Source organism: Pseudoliparis swirei, chromosome 19, assembly GCF_029220125.1.
Source record: "Pseudoliparis swirei isolate HS2019 ecotype Mariana Trench chromosome 19, NWPU_hadal_v1, whole genome shotgun sequence".
NCBI classification, from domain to species: domain Eukaryota; kingdom Metazoa; phylum Chordata; class Actinopteri; order Perciformes; family Liparidae; genus Pseudoliparis; species Pseudoliparis swirei.
This window is the reverse complement of record NC_079406.1, coordinates 16,906,478-16,926,365: the sequence shown is the minus strand read 5'-3', so window position 1 is coordinate 16,926,365 and position 19,888 is coordinate 16,906,478. Positions and strand designations below refer to the sequence as shown.

At 42.6% G+C, this 19,888-nt stretch overlaps 1 protein-coding gene across 3 annotated transcripts in view; it reads left to right on the top strand.

Annotated features, from left to right (window-relative positions):
* The window catches only part of tsc22d3 (TSC22 domain family, member 3), a 32,078-nt gene extending 13,228 nt beyond the window's left edge, over nt 1–18,850 (top strand). For 2 of the 3 annotated variants that reach the window (XM_056440113.1, XM_056440112.1), the window contains 2 exons: nt 16,774–16,825; nt 17,199–18,850. In XM_056440113.1, the coding sequence (XP_056296088.1) occupies nt 16,774–16,825; nt 17,199–17,459 (313 nt within the window). In that variant the 3' untranslated portion in view covers nt 17,460–18,850. Of the gene's footprint in view, nt 1–14,107; nt 16,239–16,773; nt 16,826–17,198 lie in introns of those variants that run through there. The other variant, XM_056440114.1, reaches the window with a different exon arrangement.
* Nucleotides 18,851–19,888: the final 1,038 nt, after the last annotated feature.

Below are 19,888 nucleotides of genomic sequence, written 5' to 3'. Positions count from 1 at the left end.
TCTGGGACTCTGGGAGGAATGTTCTCGAATGCTGAAACTCTCTTCCCCTCCGGTTCTTTGTGTATTCCTCCCAACTGTCTCTTGCCCACTCTTCCGAATATACTTGTCCACAGACACACATGCACACACACGCACACACAAACACACACACACAGATTCCATCCAGGCCTCCATCCACAACCTTGACACAAGTCTTTCAGGGTCCTGAAATGCACACAAAGGTGGAGCATGCACCGCGAGAGAGAAAGAAAAAGGGGGAATTTATGTAATAGTCGACATCACAACCTTCCAGTACTTGTGAGCCATAGATGTGGAAGTTAGCTGGGGTCAGGAGGTCTTCTTACATCAGCAAGAGCTAGAGCCGAGGAGGAAGACAGTTGATCCTCTTCTTGAACTAAAAAGTTACAGCAAGTCAAGAAAATAGAGTTTCGAGAAGCAACAAAATAAGCAACAAGTGAGTTACATCCACAAAAGAAGCCATTTGTTTCATTTAAAAACACTATTTAAGGAGCAGAGGTGGTTCATAGCTGCAGGAACTTAACAGGAAATCATGTGTGAAACATACATAACTCTTCTTTAAAACATTCCCATCTGTCAGCTCCACACACTTGCTCTGCATGACCCCAGTGTTTAACTGATGCATCATCCCCGGCTTGTTTAGCATAATTCAAACGCAGCTTTGCTTCAGGCTTCTCTGAAATGCCGGGTCATGGTGCGAAGGAGGGAAACAGTGCACATACCGATTAATGCTGTGACAGAACTTTGCCTCTTGCCTCAGAATGTTAAGTTCAAACAACTATCGTAGCTCATTTAGCATAGAGCAGCTTTGAGGTCGAGGTTGTAACGCATCTGATATAAATTGCCCAACTTCAAGCAAAAAAGTCAAGAAAGACATCAATTTAAGAAAACCTAATTTAGAGAATATATAGATTTTAATTTACTTTCCCACATGTATAAAATCAAACAAGCAACGACAGGCAATGTTATAAAAGAATATTTTCAATATGGTTGAGAATGCTCATGCAGTCTCGCACATAGGTGCTTGGGAGTAAATCCAAGTAACATGAGGGTGATGAGGGTTGGAGCGCTCAATAGGCGAATGTTCTGAGCCTCCAACCATGAATAATCTGTGGGTCTACTGGCCCAGAGTCCTTTTCTCACCCGAGGTTGCATAAGAAACAAACTGACACAACAGTGTGGAAGTGTTGGCAAACACTGGCTTCAATGCTTTTTACATGATTTTGTCAGCAGTCCTCTGCTGTGGTTCTTTGACAGCTAGCAAGGGGTTGATATGAAAGAATAAAAACTGAAAGACAAGCTGGACACTTCCTCCTCTTGATTTAAATACTTAGAAGAACATAGCAGATTCAGACAAGGCAGCGCATGTCCCCATGGGTGCTATAATATTTAGGCCATTGCAGCATCGCTCAGCACCTCTCCTGGGGCCTGTCTTTTGAAGTGAGACTCTCATGTGCTGCCATGTTAGCATTGGAATTTTAATTGTTTTCAAAGAAAGAATAAAGATGTAAAAATGTACACTTTTATTGATCCCAGAGTGGAAATTCTTCTCTGCATCTGAGCCATCCTTAGTTAAACAGGAGCAGTGGGCGAAGCGCCCGGGGAGCCCTGCAGTCTAAACAGACAGTGGCACCTGCTGTCACCAACACAAAGAGACGTGCAGTGGGACAGATTAAAGACTTAGATTTCGGCTTAAAATGTCGACCCATGACAAGAAGCTAACATGCTTTGCAGATGTCTGCACTGTTGCTATTGAACAACATCCCACTGAAGCCGCTCTAAAATGTGTCGTCGTATAAAAACAAGTGGGTTTTTGATCTGGCATGTCGATGACTCACAATGCTTCATCATAGTGTCCATGGTAGTGTTGCTTCCAAGTAAAATGCTGAACCTTCTAATTTGGTGTTCATCTGAGGTTTTTTCCACACATGAAAACTATTCACTGATAAAGGAAACCCAAAGCCAACAGTGAGTCCTTTTGACATTTAGATTTGAGGTCTTTGCCATATTTAGACTTTATCGCCTTTTCTCTTTCGCAAAACAAACCTGCATGACCCCACCCCCGTATCTCAAGGTAATCATGTTGTTTGACAGTTTACCTTAAGAACTAAGAGTACAGGCAAAAGTTCCTATCAGAGGAAACACTGCTGTAAATGCCCTCTCCTCCCCCCTTTTTCTCTTCCTCATTTTTTGCATTTTTCTGTTTTGGTGTTTGGTGGCTGTCTGCTGAGTCACCGATACAAAGCCTCAGGCTGCAGAGCACAGACAATAAGTGTCTGGTGAACCACGGAAAGGCGATACACATGTCAATGTGCTTATATATGAGCTATGTTACTAAAAATTCCATCTTTTGCGGTGTAATATAGCAGATTAAATAAGGAAACATGTTGCATGGTGTGTGTGTCACTGTCTATGTTGCTTTCAGCATTGAAACAGAAGATGTTCTGTTCCTTCAATGCTTTTTTAATACTTCTTTTCAATAACAAGAAGGAAGGGCATGATCGGGCAGCACTACTCTGAGGTCATGCACCCTTTCTGCGGGAATAGAGCTCAGACCCTTGAAGAGTAAGAATAAGGATATACATGTATTGTGCGCAAGGCTGATGGCTCACTGTGACCCCTCCTACCTTGCATACATATGCAGTACAGCCTCGCAACCACTCGCCCATGTTTGTGTCAGACGGACACACGGGGCACAGCAGCCACACCTGTGCCAGAGAGTTACCAGACAACAGTTATGATGTGACAGGCGTGAGACAGGATAGTTACCTCGAGTCAGGGTTAGGCAGACCTGGGCAATGCCAGTAAGATAGGATATACTGCTTTGAGATGGTGTGAAAGGACTGGAATAACAATAACTGTTAGAGGAGGAGGCGTGCACAGCAGACAGAGAGGGTGTTGGAAAACAAAGGAAGTCAACGACACACTGACAGCAGGACAAACGTCTGTGCACAAGGTGGCAGCCAAGATACAAAAGCTACACGGACACATTCGGTCATTAGCGGGGTACATTCAGAAATGGCTCGCTCCAATAGACAATATTTAAAAACCCAAGAGGCACACACTGCTACTATTACGACTATGATTTATATGTTGTGAAGGCTTCCAGCTACCTTCCACCTCAGCGAACTACTTCCTCTGCGGTTCGGGCTATAATTACACTCTCACCAAGAGAGCACATCACAGTCATCACAAACAAATGTAAAAAGCCTTGCCGTTTTTGACTGCGTGCATGTTTGTGTTTGTGTGTGTAGGTCAGGAGTTATCCTGCGGGTGTGGGAACCTGTGATATACCCGATTTTGTTTCAGTTCTGTAAATCCTGACGTGGTTCCTCAAAACAGCTTGAATAGCGCAATTGACGTATGTTTCATTTACAATTCACAGGTTAATTTACTGTAATAACAAAGAGGGCCAGATGCTTTAAATTACTTTAAAACTAAAATGTTATCTTCACAATAATCTACAGAGATAACGTAGCATCTTACACTGAAACCAAAATACGGAAAGTTTAAAGAGCTGTGCCGTATGACGTGGATCCCCATACATTATGCAATTTAAGTTTAATTGGGCAAATAGTAAATGTTACTAGAGTCACTGCATGACAGGATAGATGTTTTTGTCTTGATACTGTATTTTATCTGCCTGTCTCTGACAAACACCCTGGCACATACCTGCCCTTGTTTGCAATAACTCAGCAACAACACAGTTGAGCCCGGTATATTCCTCACATTTCACGATGCGTGCTGTGGCGTTCTTACAATGTCGGAGCCAAAGACAACCCTGGATCAGTACGCTGCTCTGGGGTGCGTGACCTCCCTGACCCCTCCCAGTCACTTCCTCTTTATATACATTTCTCTGGATTGTTTTAATTGCTTTTCAGGGAACATATTTTGAATGCTTTGTACTTTATACTCCTCCACTTTCTGTCACAAAGTAGTAAATCCCAAGCTGATGGGAACCTTGTCCCTCAATGCTTGAACTCTGTGACCTTGATCTAGGTAAGTTCACATGTTACTGGCTCCCAGATGGGCACATCTGCCCATCTCCAAAACAATAGAGCTCTATGTCAATTAGCCAGATCTGATTAGAGATTTTATGTCAGCCTCAGCGATCAAGTATCATTTTCTCCTTTTCATTTCACACACGTTCATACGGGCCGTTTGGATTGATCCTCGAGAGAATGACGTTCACATAATTGAGTTTTCTTCTTTTCAACGATCTCACCTCCGAGCAGTAATCATTAAATCTCCAATATTTCTTTCTTAAATGTATTTTATCCGACATAAAAGAACTCAGTCCGAAGAAAGGTGTGAAGCTGGTGAAGAATCTCTGTATATCGGTGTCTTAAGAATGTGAGCCACCGCCTGCCAAATGCTGGAAATCAACACGTCCAGACAGAGACCAAAACAAAGTGTGTATTCTTTTGTGTGCGTGTGTGTGCGTGTGTGTGCGTGTGCTTTGTTTTCATACGTCGAAGGCCTCAGATTTGTGAGCATATCAAGTGCATTACGTGTGACTGTTTCTTGGTGCACGTTGGTCCCTTTTGCATGCACAACTGGATATGAATCTCTCAGTGTTGTTCACGTTCATGCTTGAACGCTCGCCTCACCTAGCAAAGGAGTGTGACGTGTACCTGTGTTGTGCGTGCGTGCAAAACAGATACGAATGTTCTTTGGTTTGATAAGTGAACTTTGGACCTCTCGGCGACACGCAGGAGGGGACGCCCACTGAGCCTACATTGTTTACCCGAGCTTTTAAACAATGACTCGAATGGCAAACCGTGTTTACTCACTCTGCAGATCTGCTGCCAGACCAGGAAAATGACAACTCAAAAACACAATTTGTCTTGTGTACTCTCACCGACTCCAGCTTCAAGGGTCCCTTTAAATGGAAGTATGTCCTGTTTGTTTCTCGGAGGAGAGCTTGAACCTTAACTTTGCCGTGAGCCAATCATTTGCTGCCAAACACTCAACTCTAAAGAGAATGTTTTATTTGTGGCAATCAAGCTTCTTCGGAATTAATGCCGGCTTTCAGCGTATTCTCGATTCAGCAAACAAAATATTCCCAGGGAGACTTGTCACAACCTCACAACAATTTAGAAATTATTCACAAACGCTTTGTTTTCGCAAATTGCAAAGTAGTGACACCATTAATGTGATTATTCAGCAGCACCGGCATTACCGACTTGCTTAGTTCAAACATTTGCATTAATTTCAAAGCAGCGTGCTCAGTGAACAGAAAAAGAGCACCTCTTTGTTTTGTAACCTGCAAACCACACTAATGGAAGTCGTGGCTCAAAATGTTGAATGAATGTTATGTCTTGTGATACTGTGCCTGCTTACTGCATATGTTTATTTTAGTCACAGCATTGTATTGTCTATGTGAGGTATCCCAAAAATATCCTGAAGTCTATTTTCCATCTGTTCCCTTTTCCCTCGACCGTCTACAAACGTGTGTGTGACCAAGAAAGAATAACTAAACAACTCAAGTGGCCAATCACTGACGCTTATAAGACGTGCGTCTTTGTGTGCGGGGAAGGCCATTTGAAGGCAGGATAGGCAGGGGTTCCTGTACACTCCCAAACAACCTCTCAGCACTTTGTTCCCAGTTTATTTGGATCACGCGGCAGCTTTTGATGCTGATCGTCCCCTGACTGAATCACATCCTTAAATAGTGCTCTTGTGCTACACGATCCATCCTGCTGAGCCGGTATCATTCACACACACATGCAACAGTTAAAACGTTGAGTGAAGAATTTGAGTTTCCTTAAAGTTGTTATAAACTCAATTCAAGTTCAGGCTGAGACAGGAATGTAACTATTAGCCCTCGTTAGTCACCTGCTTTTCAAATGTCTCACAGTAATATGTGACACTCACATTAACTACATCGATTAAAATATATATGTCTATACTTAGGACGTGCAATAAAACTTAAATACGAGGACACTGTCAGTCAAAGTACAAGTATAACAAGGACACCTTGCCATTGACACAGCATCAGAGAGGATTCTTCATTCATCTGTAGCCATGCAGGCATCTCCACAGTTGAATACAATTTACATAATCTGTGACAAATATGCTGTCACATCCACTTGTAGGGAGCACTATAGTTTGTTGTATAACTGTACTGTATATCATCAATTACAGATGTTTTTTTCAGGCATGCATAAAGTTCATGCTGTGGAGCCATGGCAGATGAGGGGAATATCCATAAAAAGAGGCAGTAAATGTCTGAGAAATATGCAGCCATGCTGTGTAAAACATTTCTGAAGATAAATTATAGATATATATGTACCCTAATGAGGTTGGTACGAAAAAAGATTTTTTAATATTGTTTAAAAAAAGATCATCCTTATTTTTTTTTTTTACTTGGATTTATTCTTCATAAATTAGTTAGCAAGCGTAAAAACATACATACACATATACGTGCAATTTTATTACATACATCATAAAAAAACATAATGTTTGAACATAAATAATTGTATTTATTGTAAAACATAATTATTTTCCCATCAGTTGTTACCTGATTTAATCATTTACTACTTTCAATTATTAGACATCTTCGGGTTTCAACAAAACATATAAAGCATCGTCAAGGCTGCAATTACTTCTTTTACTTTTTGAAGTTACTTGCAATTAACACTAAATGGAGCGTTGAGAATGATGTTTTAATGTTTGTGTTTATAGCCTGAGCATACTTGTTTTACAGTCTTCACGCGGGTGGCCGACATCTGGATGTACATTTAACTTTTTCTCCCAAAGGAGATGTGGCTGCCCTAATATCACTTTCTCATTAACGTTTCTCGAAGCGCTCTTCTATTAAACGCCGACATGTTTTCCTTTCAAGACTTTAAGAATGGGGCATGCACATCTGGCTCTGACCTTGTCTGTCTCTGCCTGTCCTCTGGCGGTCGGGGATCCTCACCACGCAGACAGGCTGAGGAAACATTGCGAACAGGACACCATGTTCTCTCGGCACTCCTCTCGGTTTCCACGTTGGACTATTGCCACTGTGCTCTTTCCGACTCCACATTCGGTGGAGTGGTTTTAATTTGTGATGCTATTAGAGAGTTATACAAGGTGCTGAATATAAACGAGTTCCCTGTTTCACCACCGCACAGCTGCTCTTTGAGTTATATCAGCTTCCCCTTTGAAGTAAAGTGAAAAGCGGCCTGTGAATGGTTTCAACACAACTGTAACGCCCTAGCTAGATTTATGTGCATATTTAAATATAAACACAACATAGCTTGATGTGTGACTGCATAGACGCTACGCCTGTAGCAATCAATCCAGGTTTTTAATAGTGTTGCCCCAAGTTAGAACACAAAGAGTGTGGCATTAAAGATCTGGAGAGTCCATTCACTACCGATAAGAAGTGGTCCTTGTCCTGGTTCTATTCATCTTCCTATTCATGCTTTCAACACAGTGTCCAGTATCTCCGCCTATCGGAAGGGTACAGTCTACAATATAAACAGGATAAATAAAAGAAATGCTTCATTTTGAGGGTTTTATTTGGACCTGTACTTGTACTCTCCAGCGTGGTTTAGTTGCCGTACGTAATAGATCACTTGTTATCCTATCATTGCCTGAGTCAGAGCACTCAGGACCTAATTCAATCAGCGTGTATAGTCCTGAGTCATTCCTGTGGTCTTGTTGAGGGAGAATAATATCATTTGTTTGGCTTGTGGAGATCAGTTGAAGGCCGGCTGATGAAACGTCCTCAGGCTAAAAATATTAGTAACCTTGTAGAAACGCACGTGGCCCTGGTCACTGCGAGACAAACATATCTTTAGGGAGATTTTGCTTTACAAGGATGCAATACGTCTGAAGTTTCTTTTAGAACGATAACAAATAGATAATTTTTGTTGAAATTGACAACATTTTACCGGCATGATTCATCATAAGATGATTGCGTTCTGAAGCTCTGGTGATGTCAGGCACCGCAGGGCAGAGAGCGACTAAGCGTTGGCACACAATGTTAAAGGAAGTGTATGAAACAATTAAATAAATACAAGTAATGCAAGTATGATTCATCTACTGGTAGAATTCAGTTAAAAATATATATGTATGTCTGCTTTTTTTAATGTAGCCATTTAAGTTTGATGCACTTTCCTTCAACAATGACCGGCAATGACTCGGCTCAAATGTATCCGTGGGAAATTAGTCGTTGCTCCATCGTCATCTCGCAGGTGACAAAGGATTAGCTTTAATGCTCAGCGGAGGAGCCTGCTGGAGTCTGTGGGAACCTTTTTGTGTTTGGATGACACCGACAGCGATACTTAGCAGGATGCCTATCATCCAGTTAAATCCACATTGTGTTGACAAGGCCAGACGTGCATGAGCATGCACATATGCAAGCGTGTGGCGAACCGCACGCATCGACATACACATGGGCAAACAAAAACACAAGCGAGCACACAAACACACACCGGGGGACGGCCCATCGAGGGCCCAGCTCCCTCCAGTGTTGTCCCAGTTGCCGGTGACTTGGGTCACACAGCTGCAAAAAGAGGAGGAAGGTGGAGAGGCATGAGAGAAAGAGAGATTGAGAGGGAGGAATGGATTGGAAGAAGGAGAGGCGCTAACGTTAGAGTGAGGCATACTTTAGAGAAGAATGAAGGAAGTTAAGGAAATAATGAGGGAGTACAGTATAATGATGTACGTGGGCGAGGGGAAGTTTCTGTTTAACTTGGTGATTCCATTATTTCTTTCAAGGAATAACTTATTCATAAAATTACATATTTGTCATGATGATCCTGTTGCTTCTTGTGATCCCCTCACTCTGTTGTTTTCCTCTAAAAGAATGATCTTTTTTGAAGTCAGATTTTGTTTGTAATTCCACATCTTGACTGTTTAATGTTTTGTGCTGTAAAGCAATGAAGTGGTTGGGCTCTAAAGATGCTAAGCCATCATTTAGTAGTTATATTCACTGAGCTTATATGCAGCCATTTAAAGATGGATTCACTCACGCTACATCTCAAGCGGCTATCGCTTCAATAAATTCTAATTCAAAGATGCTCAGCGTCATTCCTTAGAGATATATTAACTTACAGCATAGATGCCATTAACTTTCTTCGTGACATCCTAGTTGGACAGGTTAGATCTGTTAGTGAAGTATCACCCATTGCTGTGATTCAACAGTACGTCAGCTTCTCAGCTCATACACTAGATTCCCATTTCTCAGCACCAATGACAGTCTCAGGGCGACTCAGGTTAGAAATAGATACACACAACCACACCAAATATGACAGCTGAGGTATACAGGACACTAAAGTAGCATAGAAAGATGAATATAGACAGATGGCACTAAACTCTATGACCTTTTGTTCTGGGACATGATCCAGCCAACAGTGTATTTATCATCGGAGCCATGCAAAGTTGCAGCTATTCCGCTGCTTTGGAGTATTCACTTTGTATGCAAATAATTAGCATGTTTCATAAGCAACAGCTAAACCCTGTTTCTTTACTCCATAAATATATACACAGAATTTATTTGAAACCCAAATAGAGTGAAGTGACCTGTATCTAATTACATCACATCCATTCTTGAAAAAGGTTGAGGTAAACTCGGCGACCCGTACCGAGTCGAAGGGCTTTGATGTTGCTAATAACATATTCCGCTGTTATTTCACACAACACGGCCAATTGCGTCCACCAACTATGACCTTATGTCGAGCATCCACGGAGCCATTAGTGAGAGCACTTAGTGCTTCCTTAGAGTCCACTCCCTTATAATTCATAGCTGACATTCTGACAGCTGCACAAATGGTAATCGTGTAAGTTACCGGGACTAGACTGTTATTTCTTTTTGGAGGGGATGCTGGGATGGGGGATGAATGTGGCCTGACAGGGGTTCACCATGCTGCCGTTTTCTCGACCGCACTCCTCTGGGTCTTGGCTCGATTTCAGTATTTTGAAAATAAATCTAACCGGGACATTCTCCCCATTATAGCAGAAGGTAAATCTTTACATTATGGCCTGAAGCTGTCTGGCTTCTGCTGAATCACAGCCTGGTGCCAGATGCTGCCAAGTCCCCAAGCTTGTTAACTGCTCTATACTGCACGGAGCACGACCAGCTACTGTACTGCTTGTCCTGCTGTACACTGCTATTAGTTTCAGGGAAGGCTACTGTTAATTAACTTATTATCACTTTGTATGAAGTGACATTAAGTAGAAATGAAGCACTTAAGTCGTCCTATTTTGTCTGAGAAAATGTAATCAAGGAGCCTGCCTTGTCTTCTTGGTGGTAATGAACAAAGCTTAGCATGTCCACCAAGCAGAATTTAGTCGTAGCAAAAGAGATGCTCTTATCAAGGGACTAATGACTTACAGTTCCTCACAGATGCTGAAAAGTACAACCCCCCCCCCCCACACACACACACACACACACACATGCACATCTGTTTGTGGCGTCCTCTGATTCCCAGCTGCCTTTATTGGTTTACAGGGAAATTAATGCTTTTATGTTTCCTACAATTCACATCATGATTACCACCCTTCTGTAGCTAAGTACAACCTATTAAAAACAGGTATTCAGGTGCTTGTAACTAATAGCAATGTTGAGTACATGACAATGTTTTAACTTTTAAATCCTTCAACAATCCAACTTAAAATCTGCTTTTACAGGATGTTTAACATCACTGAATTACATGAAAGCAAAGGTTGCTGTCTTATTCCTGCGCTCCCTTTCTTCAGCGATTTCAGGGAATTACATTTCTATGAACTGCTGTTCCGGGCAAGTTAACCTGAATAATGATTGTGAGCAGTGGTTGTAAGAAACTGAACTGAGTGAACCTGAAATTCCATAAGTATGAGATGACATTTTGTTGACATTTAGCCAGCCAAATTGTCTCTAATATTTGATTATAGATTTCTACAAATACAATTTTCTTGCAATCGTATTCTTCTAAAAGTGATACTGTAGTATACTCACATCTATGAAGCTCCCTAAATGTATTTCTTGCCATTTTGTTTATTATACGTTTTCGAATTACTACCTTAAGGCACAAAAGATTGCTTTAATTCCTATCTTTCTAAATGTAAATATGCAAACTCTACAACCCAAAAGACACGTCTCCAGAGACAACATGCAGAAACTGGTTTTACACGACTTTCTGTCATGTAACACCACACTCTGTGCTGTTTGTGTAGAATATCGAATGTCAAAACATTTCACTTGCCAACAAAATGGATTTGATCCATACTAGAGATGTGAGGCATTAACGTTGACCTGTCAAACTGGAAAACAGCTTATAGTTAATGATGGCGGGAGCGGCATGTTACACCTTTACCAGCAGCGATAGCTCTTCATACATCACTCGATTAATTATTGCCCTCATAACAAAAAGAGTCTTACTGAAACTGACAAACCCACTTATCAGAGTGTATGAGCGTACAGGACACACACACACGCAATCTGAAATGTCACATAAGATGCCACTGAATTGAATTCATCTGCATCAGTTTAATTTAAAATACAACATCTAATAAATTAACTCAACATGTCTTTGTGGTGGAGAACTCCACATACATTTCATTTAATTAATCATATAAGTAAAAGAACCCTTTGACGTTTGCTCATATTTGTCTGCCCATCATTTTCTGGAAAATCTGCTGGAGGTCGTATAAGGTCATTACATGGAGAGCAAGTTTGTTTCACACCATGCAACAATGGCTCAACTCTGTGTTTTTATCACATAATATTACCTCTGACTTAATGAAGCATGGAGATCGGCATTGCTCCTTTCAGATAAACTCAGAAATAAGATCTTTTGCTTTGTCTGCCTGAAACAGACACTCTACCAGTGTTGAGATGAAGCGATTCCCTTTCAGGGAAATGTCATTTTCCAAGTGACTCTGGGGCATTGTGTTCGACTGGATTGGTGACACTCCATACAAGTGCCAGTCAGAGCATGGCACTCACAGCTATGGCTGGACATCCAGAGGTATCACCAGCCCTCAATTGTCTCTTTGTGCTTTGAGAACACAGTTGCTGTAAACAAAACTGCAACAGAACCTCGAGCAAACGGCCAGACGCCGCCTGCCTCTCGAGCAGCCCCTTCATCTGGAAGCCAAGATGGGACACACTCAGACGCGCCCCGCTGAAGTTGCGCTTTTTGGGGCTGCGCCACCCTGTCCCAGGACGCTGTGCGCCCTCCGCCTGGCCGAACCAGCCCACAGATTCTGCTGCCACTACCAGCACTTCAGCTACCCTGAGAGAGCTATGAGTTACTCGCCCCCCTACTCACCGAGTCTGTTCAAGAGGCCAGATCGGCGGTAAGTGGGGGACAGCAGAGGGGAGTCAGAGAGTGCATCTTGAGAGTGAGACAGAGGGCATGACAGTGATGTGTGTCAGTGACATACACGTTGAAAGGCACATTATCAACAGTTTGGGAGAGGATGGATGGTAACGGTAGTGTGTCACTATCAAAGTGATGTAGAGTCGCGGACGCAGTATTTGACATGGAATAGCTCCGATCACAATTCACATGTAAAGCAGCATTTTAACATTTATTCATAATGCCCAATCTGGCCAAAGGTCATCTTTTGAGTTTCCGGTAATTGTTAGCTGCAGCGTTGAATGCAAGCATGACGTGATATCTCTGGCGGCCATCAGATAACAACGTCAGTCTTGTCCTCCTTTTCTGCATGTACTGCACGTTTGATACAAGCTATCACGTACAGGTGCATTACATGCGACTAAAGGGCAGAGATTGACAGCCTGTTAAATTTATTGAAAAACCTCAGCGGCGAGACCAAAGACCATGTGCCTCGTTTCTATTCATGGCTCCGGAGACTTATAGGTGATGTGATAATAATGAGTGCCGCTGGGTGTCTTCGTGTTTGCAGTGTTCTATATTCATAGGTTGTAACCGCTCTTGTTGCTCACAATGACAGCTTCCTCTGAGACGGCCTCTGGCTGCAGCCCCTGGCAGGGCTGTGTGTTCCCGGGCCACACTCTCCTACACGCCATGCATTCCTAATTATGAGAGTGCAGATGGGACACACATAGTAAAGAAAAGACCTTTTGTCCGAGAAGAGATCTCAAACTGATAGATTTAGTTTTCTCTGTGGAGTTGACCACCAGTGTTTCTTGTTGGGCTGCATTGTGTTCATAGAGAATTTGATGCGACCAAACCCCAAAACGCCAGCCGTTGGAGGCCTGTCTCAGCTACTGTCTTCTTCAGACCTTGGCAAAGATAATCACGGTATTATATAACACGGTTGGCTATTGCACACGGGACATCTGATGGACGGCGAGGCCCATCACTTTGGAGTGACTCACTGGATTTGGCGCACGGCAAACATGGTCATAGAAAAATGCAGACACAATTTAAACTAGAACTGCTTATGTTTTCTGTACTTGTTAATATACAGTATGTGTTGAAGCAGATATTAAGCTTAGGGCATCCTTATTGACACTGCCCCCCCCCCCCCCCACACACACACACACTGTGGTAAATGGGACTATCAAAGTGGTGCACAGTTATTCACCAGCCCCTCGTTGCCAGAACAAGGTCTGATTTTAAGCCTGGCTGCTGTACACTCACGGCACAGCATCTGAGACGACAGGCTCTATGGGCCCTAATACTCAGTCAATGTTCTTTCTGCTGAGCCTTGTTAGGACTACCGACAGTCAAACTTTCCACTCTCATTATTTTGTTCTGTAACATAACTCCTTTTTCTCCAAAGGACGTGGCAGGGCGTAGTTTTCTATGCAATGATCAGAGAGGAGGCTCATGGTCTTTTGTTATCATTTAAAATCCATGATTCTTTTTCTAAGCAGTGCAAACTCTTTTAGGAAATTGGATTTAAGTGTATATATATATATATATATATACATATATGGCATTTCATAGGATACACATACAAATGTAATGGCTCCTAGTATTAGACGTAAGACCCACTCAGGATTATTTATTTTGGCGAGCCGGTAATGTTCTACGTGTCTTTGTTGCTTTGGAACAACATTTATTATGTAACACAGGCTCCCTAATAGACGTAATTGGCTTATTATCAGTTTTGGATCATATAATTGTAACGGCAAAAAGGAATGTAATGTGACAGCGAAGAGGCGTTGAGAAATTATATTAAAGATAATAAAACCTGCATAGACGCCTCGCTGACAACAAGGTCTATTGCTCAATAGAGCTGCCACCACTGGAAAATGCCATGAAAAGAAAGATAACAGATAGCAGTTCTGTTTTTCTCTGTCGTCGACTTCTTCCACAAATTGTTTATTACACGTTGCAGGATGCTCTGTACAGTTGCGCCACGTGTTGTACGATGCCGGTTAAAAAGTGTGTGTGAAGTGCAAGAGGTCATACACCAGAGAACAGTGCTTTGGACTCATTCCATGAGTGCAGTGGAAATGTATATTCAATATAAGTTGCGGGACAAACAACTCATTACAATCTGTTTTTTTCGAAAATATGTTTGACTGCTTGGTTGTTTAGTCCACACGTTAACGATTATTGTAAGCAAGTAATAAATACGTGAATGCATTTTTATTTATATTTGACCTTTTATTTACAATGACCAACAAGGCAGCAACAGGATGCAATTCGTTGACAAACAAATAAAACGTAGAAAAATCTCAATCAATCGCATACAAAAATTACAACACCATACATTCAAGAATGATTGGCAGGAAACAATGGAATAGTTTATCTTTGGGGGCAGGAAAAGGAGGCGGAAAATTCCATCGTGAACACTGCGTCCACAAACAGCCTTTGTTATTGACCTTGTCCCCGACGCGACGGTGTAGTATACGTGTTGACCACTAGAGGCCAATAGAGTTCAGGTGGGGACTTAAGGGGAATTGTACCGGGAAGAGGGTGGAAAAGTTCCTCTGTGGAGGACCTTTGTATTTGTGCGTAAGGTGCAGGACATTCCGTTATAGCATGTTGCATTTAGTAACAAACAACAATAAAGTGATGCGAACAAGATGTTATTGTTGTCATTACCGTGTAGTAATAAAGGAAAATGTGCTTTTTTAAGTGTAAAATGTTATATTAGGCAAATCAAGAACTATTAAATACCTAGCTACTTCCTTTTTTGTAAATAACATTCACTAAAAACGTTAAGTTGCTTGATTTAATAGTTTTTATTTAGTAGCAACACGAGTGACTTGTTTCTGCAGAACTACTGTGATTCCATTAGTTGAGACGGAGGTTATAAGGACAGTTGTTGCAGTGATTACCGACCTCGGTCTGTGGGTTAACTGCAAATGCCAGTGGGGCAGAAATAAAGTTCAGAAACAGGACACATGCTGCATTCAATTGCTCATCTAAAAGTCGTTTATTTTCGGGTATTCCGTTTGTTTAATAATAGAAGCTTTAATGCAACCTAAACTGCATTGTTTTTCTTGCATTCGTTTTGTTTTATATATAAACTGGTTTAAAGGGGGGTTTAACAATTGTTTCCAATGACAGTAAAGATGTCAATGCATTTTAATGAAACAATAACACCAAGTTGTTTTTTCTCTGATTGGTTGTTGATGAGATATACGTATGCCTATACTATTCATACTCTAACAATCAAACATATAGAAACAAAGTTCAATACAAAGTTGTCATACTATCAGATAAGCATGTATACGTCAATGGAGCCCATCTTTGTACTATATAGTAAGGACTTTTATATTCAGAATTTGCTATATATGTTTGAACAGTTGTGGAAGGTTTTAAAAGTCAAACGTTTTGTTCACAAGGCAGCAAAACACTACAAATTTGTATTGTGCAAAAAGTTGACGTGGGACGTATCAGTGCTCCCAAATCCATGTTTTCCCCTATGGCCTGAAAGGCCCCCCTAAACCCCGACCCGCCAACTAATTTGACTAAATTATGCCCGCGTCAAATGACGTCACGAGGCAAACCATTCAAATAGCAGCCGGTGGCCGAAATAGCATCAGACAGTCGCCTGTTTAAACCGGCGAAGCTCCCTCCCCATCCCGACACAGCACCGCGCTCAGAACACTGCAGCGCGCGCGTGCATCGCTACGACCGACCGAACTCACTCCGGATATACACTTAGAGGACCAACCCCGCCGCAATCATGGCGAGAAGCGTGATCCAAACGAGTCTGGTACTCAACATGAGCACGGAGATGTTCGTCAAAACACCCATGGAGTTGGCCGTCTACCAGTTACATAACTTCTCCATCTCCTTCTTCTCCTCGTTTCTCGGAGGAGATGTTGTGTCGGTCAAACTTGACAACAGGTAAATATCCGACATAAGTCGCCACATGATGAATGACAAGTGTTGCTATTATTTCTGCAATAATGCGCTTGTTGTGAATCGGAGCGCGAGCACTCTGTTTTTTTCCTTTCTTTTTCTGCAGGCCTCCAGCTAACCTTACTGTATTTTCATAATAACGTTCAAAAACAATTTTGCGCTAGCGTGCAATGTCTGATATCACTCTGCTGCTGTTTATTTGGACTTTGCGCAGAAGTGTGTGTGTGTGTGTGTGTGTGTGTGTGTGTGGGCGTGTGCTCTGCCTCGCTCGGCCTTTCCTCACACTCTGCTCGTTCCAGGAGTACCTCAATACGCGCCTGATGGTACTCCCAAAGCGATCCACCTGCAGCTTAAAGACTTTTCCTTTCTGTTTTGAATGCTTTGTGCTTCAACGACTCATACAGGAAGCAGCAACGTGTTTTATAGTTTTCTTAATGGTTGAAAACTTTGTGGCTAACTTGACATTGTTGTAAAGGCTTTGAACTGTTAATTTACGGCCTCTTTTTCTCGTCCTCTGCAGTGCCTCTGGTGCTAGCGTTGTGGCCATCGACAACAAGATTGAACAGGCGATGGTAAGCCCAGAAAACCAACAAAAGACACCATGCCCACACACACTGACCCCCTCCCCATGCTGTTTCCCCCCCAATTAATTCAGCACAAAACCAGCACTTCATGAATGCCCAAGGAAGTCCCTGTTCACAGGCGCCTGTATGCTTTGTTCATGTGACGACAAGTGCAGGGATTCCAAAACAAAACGAGAGACTGACGACATTTGTGCAGCACATAATTCGTGAAAACGCCCTCGAGTCAAAGTTGTAACATCTACACTTGAGATCCATGCCATCAAATAGACAAAATCATTTTATTATTATTTTAACATATGCATCAGCTGATTCTCTATCTAAACTGATCCATTTCCGTGTTGTTGTTTTTTTAAAATTGCAGGATCTTGTCAAGAACCACCTGATGTACGCGGTGCGTGAGGAGGTGGAGGTCCTCAAAGAGCAGATCAAAGAGCTGGCGGAGAAGAACAACCAGCTGGAAAGGGAGAACTCCCTGCTGAAGAACCTGGCCAGTCCCGAGCAGCTGGAGAAGTTCCAGTCTCACATCCCGACAGACGTGCTGTCGACTCTGGACAATCTGATCGCCCAGGTGACCCCAGACCAGCACCAGCCCTGCATCCACAGCTCTGGCTCTGCTGTATAAGTGACTCTGCCTTGGGCCAAGCAGAGCCACTGTCTCTTTACAGTAATGGACCTCCATTTGAACGTAAGCGTTACAAAGTCGCCTCTGCCGAGAACCCCTTCGTAACCGCGAAGGTGAAGCATCGGGGCTGTAAATGACCGATTAGACACACGAGGACTGTTGACACCGATGAGCACAAAATAGAACTTAAGCCGCGCTGACCGGTGCGGCGTCAGGCTGATACCATCCGATGCTCCGGGATCGTCTCTCTGTGTAGACAAAAGCGCTGAGGATAGAAAGAGGGCTGACTAGGCACCGACAAGCGCTTGCTTTCAGACGGCAAGGGGCGGCGGGCTTTCCCTGCCTTGCCGAACCCTTCCAACGAACCCCATTTGCTCGAAAGAGAAGAGGGAGAGAGAGGGGCGAGCAAGGAGGTGTTGATCGGGCTGGCCCTGCAGGTGCTAACTTGGAAAGTGTTGGACGTTGCTCACCCGGAGGAGACCCATCTGAGGCGGTCCTCCACATCTCAAACGAGAGTCATGTGGATACGTCTGCTGTCGTAATCCAAGTTTGAAGGAATCCCCCCACACCCCCAGCCAGACATGTCAGCCACATAGCGACAGCTTTTCCTGTGCCTCCAATGTATTGCTCATGTGTTCATGTACATCTTGGCATAACAAGAATGATCATCAGGATAAGCTAAGGCAACAGAGGTGGAGGTTAATGCAGTACAGCCGATTAGCGCTGATGCACCGCAGCAGTGTGCTGACCAGTGTACTGACCAATGTGCTGACCAGTGTGCTGTAATGATTCATAACATGTAATCTTGCATTGCCAACAGTTGGGGCTTGCTTTTTATGGGGGGAATTAATCCAGCTGTATCTCGGGGTTTTGTTTGTGATTCTGAACAAAAATCTGTTTGTAAAAAATGAATAAAATTGGAGCAATGTACAGTTGTCTTAAAATATTGTTTTGTAATCTTGGGCAACTACTATGTACCTGAGGTGAACGTAGTACAGCTGGCGAGTAGAAGCCAGCATTTGTTGCTGCAGATGCACTCCTGATTTGAGCAACTTTGCCCAGTATCTGGTCTGTTACTTGCTTAGATGTCAACTGGAAAACGATGGCATGACAACATTGCCTGTACTTAGTAAGAGAGAAACACATTTCAACACTGAGCTCTGTTTTTTAGCTGCCAAAGACTTTTTTGTTTCTTCTCACAACTGAAGCCGAGCAAACCAGGACCATGTGTACACAACTTCACAGGGAGAAGACTTGTTTGTAGCTAGTGTGTATGTGTTTTTGTAAAGATAATGGTATTGTTGCTGTAAAGTATCCTCAAAAAAGTTGTTCACTATGGTGTTCGGATACAACTGCACATTTGCAATAAACCTTATGTTTACATAATACAATCTGTTTACAAATGTCTTTTGTTCCTCAAATGCGCCTACATTGTGTGTGTGTGTGAGATAGCTGCAACAACACCCACGAGGATTTCATTTTCTGGTGCTAAAATAAGAACCTTTTCTTATGAAATCCTTTTGCAGGGTAAACAACACATTGTCTGTTTGAAAAAACTGACCTTGGAGGTTGGAACAACTTCATCACAACATTGTATTGACATTTGTCCTTACATAAGAAATCCTACTAGCTTCAGGGACAACACTAACCCAACTTCAAAACATGACTTTATTAATATCTTCCTTCACACTTCTTATTTTATCTGCTGACTGGGCAAAGTGACCTCTTTAAAGTGGGTGTTGACATTGACATCTGCAAGAAAGCGAGTCAAAGAACATAAAACAATACAAAGGTTCAAGCAGGAGTTGGTTACTACCTGCTATTTTTTATATCTGCCTGGTCATGACTGTTTGCCGGTGTGATGTGCGGCATGTGATTTGTAAAATTCAACACAATATTACAGTGACCCACAAGGTTCTGACTTCAAACAAATGTACTTTTCACTTCGCATCTTGCTCCTCAGACTGAGGAAAGACTTCTCTCATTGTCTCTGAATTTGAAGAAAAGCATACAAACTTTATTTTTTTCTTCCCAAAGTCCAAAACGGTGTGACCACTAATGACATTGAAGTAATAATAGCGGATTGGAATTTGCCAGCGTGAAAAAAACAAGCTTGTCCGAGTAGCATTTCCCCTCAGACAGATTGGCAGCCAGTCAGTTCAGTGTGTGTGTAACTAGATATGTTGCGGCTTCCCTGGTGTGTACACCAGGCACGCATCCATCTGTCGCTGAGAACGGAGCCTCAGCTCGGGGCCAGAATCACCACCATTATATAAAATAGCACCAGAGGAAACACAGTGGTTCCCCCATTCCTCAAGTTTACGCACAAAACTGTGGTACCTCCTAAAACAACTGATTCTATGTGACCAATACGGCTGCTCTGAAATACTTTGTGTTGGATGAGTGGCAGGCGTGGTGTGCAGAGGATT